Source organism: Rhododendron vialii, chromosome 11a (genome assembly GCF_030253575.1).
Source record: "Rhododendron vialii isolate Sample 1 chromosome 11a, ASM3025357v1".
NCBI classification, from domain to species: domain Eukaryota; kingdom Viridiplantae; phylum Streptophyta; class Magnoliopsida; order Ericales; family Ericaceae; genus Rhododendron; species Rhododendron vialii.
In genome coordinates, this window is record NC_080567.1 from 35747799 (window position 1) to 35758468 (window position 10670).

Sequence of the window (10670 nt, forward strand, 5' to 3'; positions counted from 1 at the left end):
TTTACTAATAAATCGAAACCATTATAACTGCAGTGGTGAACATCTATTACAAAATAGATAAGGATTTTCGAATGATTTCATCCCACGTAATGCTACAAACCATGATCGACCAAACAGTGAAATCAAAATGATAGGCCAAACATGATTGATTCCTTTATATTATTCATGGCGAATTTTGAATTTCATGATAAATGCTACAAATAATTTACCATGAAATCGAAAACCATTATAACTGCAATAGTGGACATCTACTACAAAATCGATAGGAATTTTCTGATGATTTCATGGTAAATAATCGACCAAACAAACCATGATCGACCAAATAGTGAAATCACAATGATCGACCAAACATGATTGATTCCTTTACATTATTCACGACAAATTTTGAATTTCATGGCAAACAATATATGGAAAATTAAAGTGAGCCATATCCTTCCTGCAATCCTTCACTAATCATGGATGCAAGCCACCTTCTTGCCGAAACTCCGTCAAAGCCTCCGGTGGCCGAGTCACCTTCTTGGCAGAAGCCATAAGAGAATCCAGTGGCAAGGGCGCGCCACCTTCTGGTGAGGTCTTCTAAGCGTCAAGCTTGTGATAAGAACTCCTCAGCTGTGGCGGTGGGAGGCTGTGAAAATTGAGGCGGCAGTGGTAGGCCAGCGACGATGGTGGTGGAAGAGGTTTGGGAGGCCAAGATCCATTGACGACTCTCTGGTCTAGCGGCAATGGTTTTGGAAGTTTGGGGGATGGTTTGAATGGTTTGGATGTGGACGGCATAAAAGGACATGGAATCCCACCGGAAATTTTGGGATTGAGAGGACATTGAAAATGACCGGGGAAGGGTTTCATCCGAACAGTTTTTTTATTGAACTTTATTGAACGGTTCAATAAAAAACTACTCAAATTAAGCCCTTCCCGGTTAGTTTTTTTGCTAGTTTCTCGCGGACACCCTTAAAATCACGTTCTGAATATATTGAGCGGCTCGGATAATCAAAATTTGATCGAAAACTATAAGATTAAGATTTGAAGGGTTTTTTTAAGGGTCCCCGGAACCGTCCCGATATATATATAGGGACAGTGTTGGTATTATAAAAAAAATGAGGATGAAATCATAAGTGAAAAAAAAATTCCGGATGAAAGCTTACGGAGCGTGACAATTGAGGATGATTTTTTAATTATGATTATAGGGACAGTCTTGGTATGTAAAATTAATTTTAGTATGATTATCAATTTGAAAATTACTCAAATCATGTTATCATTTTATCTACAATTTCCTTCCATAAAAACAAGGAGTGAAAGGAATTTCAACCTGTCCATCAATCACTTTTTCAGATAGCAAAGGTGTGTCAAAAAAAGGTGTGGTAATTAGCGGAGTTCTCTGTAGGGAATGGGTGGGGCCAGGACACCCACTTTGGATATTTTTATTTTTATTTTTTTAAAGTTTCACATGCGAAGTTTTTTTTTTTTGTACTAGCAATATGTGGTGGCTTAAATTTCCCATCAACTTTTCCCAGTTTTCTTAACCTTTTTCTAGCTAGCTTCATCTTCTTATCTTCTTATCAAGAAAGCCATATTAAAAAAAAAAAAGAAGTTAAATAAAAAGCTTGACTTTTTATGCATTCCTATGCACTTTTTTATAATCAAGAGAAATGCTTTTTTTTTTTTTGTTTTTCATAAATTTTTTAGAGTTTTTGTAAACTATGAAAACTATAAATTTTTTTTTATTTTACCCAATTTTATTTTGACAAACACAAATATTACCAAACATGTTTCTAGTTTTTGTTTTTATAAAAACATAAACCTTTTTCTACTTTTAGTTTTCTAAAGGGAAAAACTATGGATACATATGAGGATGTACATATTGTGCACATATCGGTTTTGTGGGGCCCATCTCGGGTCCAACAAAGATGATTTAAATCGTCCATTAGTTTTAAAATATTTTTTATGGAGCTCGGTAAAAAGTCAGCTCAATTTGATATCGGTAAGAATTTTTTCGAAATTTGTAGGGGCGAAACTACTTAGCTGCTCAATTTTGCCTCTACAAATTAAAAAAAAAAAATCTTTACTGATATGGGGTTGAGCTGATTTTGTTCAGGACTTCATAAAAAAATGTTTGAAAAATAATTGGCGGTTCAAAACATCCCTGTGGGACCTGAGGTGAGCCCCCAAAAACACATATGTGCATGGTATGCACATGCCATATGTACCCATAGCAGTACTCTTTTCTAAAAACAAAAAACTGAAAAGGTTACCAAACGTACCCTAAGAAAAAGTTTTTCCAAATCAATAATGTTAGGATACATGAAATTCAATCCATAAAATTGTCCGTAAAAGAAAATGAATGATCTAGATTTCTACTACACCTCTTAGGCCATCCACAGTTGTATAATCAAAAATGGATAACCAAAAGTTGACATATCAGCTTTTGATTATCCATTTAAGAGGTTGCTAAGCTTAACAATGTTGAGGTCCACAATGGCCACTTCTAGTCCATAACCAAAATAAGAGGTCCACTACAATCTCTCTCTCTCTTCTTATGTTTTCCACCATTGATCACTTTCCTCCATTACATTTGGTGACTTTCATCTCTCATATTATGAATTTGGAAAAAAAATCATGTACTCAAAAAAAAAAAAAAACAGATGTGCTCTTGAATTTGGAAAAGAATGCAAGATTCTTCATGTACTCAACCATAGGGAGAAAAACGAAAAAAGAATAAAATAGAAATGGAAAAAAAAAGTGAAATATCTTAATCCAGCGACAATGAGTTGAATTGTAGATGATCGAAAGATGCGAGCTTCACTTTTGGAGGGAAAGAAAGAGAAACAGTTTGTGGGTAAAGAGAATGAGATATAGAGTAGGCGAAGAAGAAAATACCATTTGAAACATGTGTGTAAACAATTTTGGAACCAATTAACTTATATGGTGTTTGATCCACAAATTTTGATTATTGAAAAAGGTTGCTAGTTTTGGTTATTCAAAGCCCAAAATTTGATTATTTCTAAGAATGTTGCTAAGTTTGATTATACCATTGTGAGCTATTTTTTACACCAACATTGTTAACTTTAAAAATAATTTACTTTTGATTATACCACTGTGGATGGCCTTAGTCAATTCATGTTTATTTTTCGAACAATAATGGAAGCATACATAGGCTACTGTTCTAGCTTACATTTTTATACTATAATAATAAGATAAGAAAAACGCTTACTTCAAAAGTGTAGAATGATTGAGGTCAATTTACGCATTCACTTCATAATATGTTATTCTATAATTTATTTAACAAACAACTCAAAATTTTATTTTAACTTGTAAAAAAACAACATCAAACGCATCTACAACTTATTTTACACAGATACAGCGAATTTACATGGTCTTGCATTTTATGATGCAGGTTTACACAAGAATATTCAAAACATCTATGAAGGAAAATCTTGTTACAACATCTCATTCTTAAAGATGCTGTTTCACATTTTCCTCATTCTTTAGTTGCAGCCTCCTTCATTTGGTGCAGGCCATCTTCAAAACACTTCGCTAGAACTTGTGGGTCAGGTATGACATCTTTTGCCACTAATATTTGCATATCAGCTCTTCCTGCATAGCTCACCATGTGCATTGTGATTGCCTGCACCATGCACCACCAACAAAAACATATAAACATCCAAATCATTCACACCCTCTCTACATACCAGCGCAAGGTTCCAAAATGTAGTGTTAGCATGCAAGACGACGTTACACTGTTTATTTGGGTATGTAGATTAGGCTTCGTTTTAGTTTGACAAAAAACACTTACTGTGGCATATTGGTTTGCAGTTTGCACCAAAAATGGGTTTTCCTGTATTGGTGCAACCCCGAAAAAAATGGTGCTAACGACTACAGTAGCGATCGATGGCGGTAGGGGTGACGCCCATGACGGCAACAGTGCTAGTGCCTAGTGGTGATTGTGGGCGAGTAGTAGTGAGGGTGCTGGGGTTGTAATGTTGATCCAGAAAAAGTTTTTTCACCAGTCCAAACAGAAAACCATTTTTCACCAAAATCGAATCATTTATCCGTGAATCAGTTTAAATTCTGTTTTCCTGGCTCCAATTGCAAGAACGTTCAGATTGAAAATCAGAGCAAGTTTAAGAAGTTTTACATGGGGTAGGCTGGTGTTATTCACCCTCAAATACTTCACAGGATGGCCGAAAATTGAGATCTCCTCTTTTGGGCCAATCACATTTGAAATTAAAAAGGTCGTGTTGCATACAATCCTGTAGTTAAGCAAGCTTGCAACCTGCACGAAACCAACATCAAAAGCATCAGAAAAAGAAAACTCTCTCTCTCTCTCTCTCTCTCTCTCTCTCTCTCTCTCTCTCTGTATGTGTGTGTGTGTGTGGAAATGCACCTTTGGTCCGAAACAGGACATGGCAAGATAACCTATGTTGTAAGAGAAGTGAGCCTCTAGAGACTGTTTCTTCAGGTCAATCATTTGTTTGGCTCTCTTCACATACCGGAGAGGATCAGCTCCACCTTGATGATAATAAACAGGTAAGAGAAGCGCACCAATTTTGTTACCCCAGCGAATTCCTGAATTGCCCTTCATCATATCCGAAAGTTCCTGATCATAGCCGTTCATTTCCAAATCGAGTTGAAATATTTGAATCCCAATTATGTATTTATTTTTTCTTTTATGAAAGAAAAAGCTTCAAAAGAAATTAGGAAAGAGAAATGAATGGACCTGTAATCCTGGCTGTTTCCTCAAATTAACCATGGATAGGCCCGTAATTTGAACGCCGTCTTGAAGAGCTAGACATGCAAGATAAATGAACTCAAGTTTCTTAAGACATGATTACTCGACTAATTTTGTATTTCTTATTTTTGGGTTTTGTTTGGTTTTGAAAAGATTGTGGACCGGAGATTATTCTAGAAACTTACCTTTTGGGGATTGCAAATCCAAATATCTTGATAGTCCAAATGAAATTACGCCGAAAAGTACATCGTTAATAGTCTGCATTTTAGGAGAATAGAATTAGAAAGATAAGGACAATGAAATCTCCACATGGTCCATGGTCTCTATACCGATGATATAAAAGTGAGAAAGTTCATAACATCATGATACTTGTGCTTGAATCACTTGATATTTCAAGGATGTAGCCAGGGACAAGTAGGGACGGTCACCACTTAACAATTTTAAGCAATGCTATTGTTATATTGAAATCAAAAAATTTACTGCAAATTATACAAGCCTGTCACCACTAAATTTTATTCATTATTATTTTTTTGTTTTGATAAAGGAGACCAAAAAATATAGTCCAAAGCCAAATCTAATGAGCAAAATGAAACAAAAACATGAGGTCCAAATTAAGAAAATCAAACTTCAAACATTGGAGTATTTTTTATGGAAACACTATTTATATTTAGGTGTTAGATTAGCACAAAATGGAAGAAACCTATAAGAAAACCGAAGAAAGGAATTCAACGTGACAAGCGATTTCCATTGACAGTAATACATGCACATATGAACATCATTTATTATAGTTTTTAGTACTAGTTATTTCGATTTTTATCTTAAATCGATAAATATTCATATCATAATCCTTATTTTTATTTTTTCAGTACAGCCACCACTGAGGTGAAATTTTTCCATGACTAGAGAGAACAATTACTGTGTTGGTAATGAAATAAACCAGGTCCCAAATGGAGTACAACATAATTAGGTCTCAATACACTTGAAAATTTGTTAGGAATTTAATTTTGTTCACCCTCTATCTTTTAGTAGTTTAATTTAGTTTCTATCTAGGTCAAAGCAAGATTTGGTAGTTGAACATACCGCATCAACAACGGCTTTTTTTACCGCCTTCATATCATCCAACCGAAACTTCGCTGTGGCAAGCTTCCTCGGCCACAGCTTTACCCCAGCACCACCGCTTATGGCCGTCCTCTTGTCTTTAACCCACAAAGCCCTCAACACGAACTCCACAATAAAAACCAACCCCATCAACATCCCCACCACTACCTTCCATAACTCCCTCCTCTTGTTCACTCGGTTCGAGGACGGATCAGAAGAAGTATCCACCGAACCGATACTTGGCCTCTGATATGGTTCATTGGCCCTCCGACAACACTCCAGAAGCGTTGACATCAGCAAAATGCCATCCCCCAATGCATGGTGGATTCGAAAAACAATGTAATTGTGAGCCCTCAACAGGTGTGCCTGTTAAAAATTAAGTTTAAAGTTTTAAAATTCTCTATTTCAAAGATCAATAAAATTCTCTTTGCCATTGAAAAACACTAAAAAAGTTCTAAGTTTCAAATGCAGATAGTGTTATTTGAAGGGAATATATAATTCTTGCACTCTACTTTATAAGTTTATACTGTCTTAGTAAATCTTTGTCAACGTTAATGAAATAACCAAATCAAGGTGAATTCCAATACCTTATTCAGGCGAAAAAATAGAGATCAAAACAAACAACAGCAAATTGGTCTAAAGTCCAAAAGAAGAGGTTCAAAAGTAGATTTAGTCCAGCTTAAGTTTCAGTGATGTGTAAAGTCCATTAATGAAAATATTTGAGAGTTTAAGGTCCGTGAAAAGACCAAATTGCCTTTAATGAGACAAGGGTCTTATTTGGCTAACACAAAAAATATTTTTTTTAATTTAAATGATCTTAAATGAGACAAGGGCCTTGTTTGGCTAACACAAAATATGTCTTTTTCGTGTTTTTCGATCTTGTTGCATTTTCATAGGGTACCCTAGGATTTTAGACACTTTCATAAGGTACCATAAGGTTTTAGGCACTTTTATAGAGTTTTAGGGTTCATTTTCTTATTTAGGGTTTTAGCGGTTTAGGCACTTTCATAGGGTACCCTAGAATTTTAGGCACTTTCATATATAGGATACCCTAAAATTTTAGGCACTTTCATATGGTACCCTAAGGTTTTAGGTACTTTTATAGGGTTTTAGGGTTCATTTTCCTATTATAGGGTTTTAGCGGTTTAGGCACTTTCGTAGGGTACTTTAGGATTTTAGGCACTTTCATAGGGTACCTTAGGGTTTTAGGCACTTTCATGTATAAGATACTCTAAGATTTTAGGTACTTTCATAGGGTACCCTAGGGTTTTAGGCACTTTCAACGCCGGTAAACCTTGGTCAACGCCGGTCAACTTTATTCAACGCCGGTCAACACCGGTCAACTTTGGTCAACGCCGGTCAACTTTGGGAGGGGTTATCTGTAAATCTTGGACAGAATGTCCTTTAAACTTTAGAGGAAAATATTTATATCCTTATCGTGGCAAAAACTCTTATAGTATGTCCTCCTACTTAATTTACCCAACAAACAATTAATTCTCGGGGTCTATGTTAAAAAAATACTCGTATAAACAAAGAAGAATTGCGGATCAAAAAAAAAAAAAAAACAAAGAAGAATTTGGGGCATTAAATTACTTGTATCATACTAGAACATTTGGCTTAAAATTAGATACTCTCTTCGTTTCAATTTGAGTGTTCATGTTTTCATTTTGAAATGTCCCAAAATAAGTGTCCACTTTCTAAAAATAATTATCCAAACAAGTCAAACTTTCAATATTACCCCTAAAAAGTATCATTTTCTTCCTAATTGATTTGACAGCTTTTCATATTCGTGTTATTTTTGGATTGACAATATTTTTCGTTTAAAAATATTTTTCATGATTTTGAAAATTTTGTATAGTAAAATTAATTGAGATCTATCAAACAAAATCCATATTTCATATTTTTTGAGATCTATATTGAAAGTTATAAACAATTTAAATACATAATATTAACTTCACAAATCTTGAGGTTAATTATGGAAATATAGAACAAAAAATTTGGAATTCTTTAAAAGTTCAATTTTCCGTAAAAGACACTTAAATTGAGACAAATGGAGTAATAAATAAATGAGAATAAGTTGTGTCCGGTTGATCCGGACAAGGGGGCTGTCCGGACAATCCCGTGTGGGCCTCCTTCGCGCGTTTTTTTTAAAATCCAAATCGTGCATCTTGTAGGGCCCGTAAAATAATGTATCTAAGCAAAAAATCAGTTTGTCCGGACATCGATAGGTATGTCAAAATTTGAGTTTATACATAGAAAAATGAACAACCGTGATCTGTCAACTTTTTTTACAGTTTAACTGTTCATGGTTGTCCATTTTTCCGTGTAAAAACGTAACTTTTGACATACCTATCGATGTCCGGACAACCTAATTTTTAGCGTAGATACATTATTTTGCGGATCCTACAAGATGCACGGTTCGGATTTTTTAAAAAAATGCGCGAAGGGAGCCCACACGGGGCTGTCCGGACAGCCTCTTGTCCAGATCAACCGGAATGAACTTTTTCTCTAAATAAATAAGAGTTAATATAAGTTCAATGTAAAAGTTACTTATTTGTATTTTAATATTTTATGAAACACTAAAATTACGAACATTTTCTCTAAATAAATAAGAGTTAATATAAGTTCAATGTAAAAGTTACTTATTTGTATTTTAATATTTTATGAAACACTAAAATTACGAACAGGACCTCCCACAGCGGCTTGTCAGGGCTGAGAGGCGAAGAGACTGAGAGATCAGCGACGTAGTCGTTCACAGCTTCTTCGTCATTCACTTCATCGCCTTCGCGGGCGTCGAAGACGGGGGCTTCGACAACAATGACGTGGCGGTCGACGTCTACTTGGGTTTTGCGCCAGTGTTCGCGACCGTGAGAGTTTCGGACCATGAGGCTGGAGAATCGGGGGAGTTGGATCATGACGGAATTGGTGATTCCAGCTTTGAAGGCCGCGACATCGATCAGGTTTTCGCAACCCATGATGCAGTGGATTATTTGGTGCATTTCGGGTGTGAGGAACATCCGGCCTGCCGGGGTTAGTGGCTCGTCTCTCTCTACTTCTGAGTTGCTCATTGTGTGTGTGTTTGCGCGTGTCAGAGAGAGAGAGAGAGAGAGAGAGAGAGAGAAAAGGGGTTGAATAATTGAACCATGGTTTTCCCTATAAATAGAGACTCTGACTATAGCTGGAGCTTGTTCATTTGTGGTACTTAAAATTCTTGTGTATGATTTTAATAAATTTTTTCTATTTTTTTTTTACTCATTACATTTTAAAATTTTTATTAAAATTCAAATCGATCAATGTGTGAGTCTTAAAGTCAGCTTTCCAAATTAATAAAGAAGTGATCAAAAGATAGAAAAAAGTTTTCGAAATATATCTCCTCCTCCGTTACATTTGCAGCTTTTTTTTGAAGTACTAGTAACATGATAATTTTCTCGTAGTAACAGTACATAGGGGGTTCTTGGAGGTTTTTGGCATTTTACACCTTGTGTTTGTGCATTAGGCAATTCATATTTATTTTTCGATCAATAATCGAAAAGAGCATAAAGCATACATCTGACTTTGTTCCAATTTTATCGGATGTTCCAGAATAATATGCACCTTGGTTATTGTGCTCCCTGCAGATAATAGCAAAAGAGTGAAGAACGAATGATCCTTCAAACAAAAAGGATGATTGACGTCATTTCCTCTTTGAATGTGATAGTTGATTAGATCCCATTTCCTCTTTGAATGTGATAGTTGATTAGATCCCATCAGCTCGACTGCTCAACCGCTACATCCTTGTGGGACTGGCTTATCATAAAGGCCATTGAAAGCTGTCTAAGGCTCCGTTCCAGAACACCTTCTTAAAAAATAAGTACTTATTTCACATTTTCAAACTCAAAAATAATATAAATGAAAAATTATTTTTCAATTTTTTTTTCACCATATAAAAGATCTCAATGAGATTTATCAAACAAGATCCATATTGATAGGAAAATTATTTACGTAAACACATAATTTTTGAGCTTGAAATTGCCTTCTTAAAAAATAAGTACTTATTTCTGTTTCCGTTTGCTCAACCGCTACATCCTTGTGGGACTGGCTTATCATAAAGGCCATTGAAAGCTGTCTAATGGCTAGTCTCTCTTTATGCGGTAACATCGACTTTGTTTGCGTGTACTTATAATCTATATACGTTATCGTTAAAGAAATTGATGAGTGATTTTTGTATCAAGTATGAATAATAATCTAAGAGAAATTGCTCGTTAAGAAGGAAGTTGAAACTAAATTGGGTGCTCATGTGATTGTCAACTCCAAAATATTTGGACGCTGTCATTCTCATCCAAGACTGAGATCAACGATGTCCTTGTGCCAGACTTGGCGCACATGATTGTCGGCTGCCAAATATTTGGACGCTTACATTGTTGGCTTACATTGTTGGCTGCCAAAGCACAATGTTCCAAGGCAATTCTTCCCCACTAAACACGATGTTTCAAGGCAACGTTCCACGGATGGCTTTTATGGGTGTATCCCTAAAGCTCTTTTGACTTGTCACATCGTCTAAGTCTTCAGAGCTCTTGTTTTTTTTTTTTTTTAATCCGCAAAAACGCCCAAAGGCTCCTCAGAGCTCTTGTTAAAACAGGGTATTGATCCAAGTCAGTTATCCCTCCGTGGGCTCTAAGTAAATTAGTAGGCAGTTTGTTTAGCAGAATCAACCACAGAAATGTCTTGAACTTTGCCGGAATTTTTATTTTCCAGAATCGACCCCAGCCTTCCAAATCTGTTTCCTTTCTGTTGATCAAGTCATACGCAGAAGCTGTGGAGAACATACCACAAGAAGATCCCATCCAGCAGGGATGATCATCAGGAG

The 10670-nt window shown here is 35.7% G+C and overlaps 1 protein-coding gene across 1 annotated transcript; it reads right to left on the reverse strand.

The window, feature by feature from the left end:
* Nucleotides 1-3205: 3205 nt before the first annotated feature.
* LOC131308231 (wax ester synthase/diacylglycerol acyltransferase 11-like) lies at nucleotides 3206-9609 on the reverse strand. Its single transcript, XM_058335100.1, has 7 exons — nucleotides 8515-9609; nucleotides 5807-6190; nucleotides 4912-4984; nucleotides 4715-4782; nucleotides 4382-4594; nucleotides 4133-4270; nucleotides 3206-3622 (listed from the first exon to the last, which is right to left on the reverse strand). Exons 1-7 carry the CDS (start codon nucleotides 8890-8892, stop codon nucleotides 3476-3478), a joined length of 1401 nt encoding a protein of 466 aa, XP_058191083.1. The 5' UTR covers nucleotides 8893-9609; the 3' UTR covers nucleotides 3206-3475.
* Nucleotides 9610-10670: the final 1061 nt, after the last annotated feature.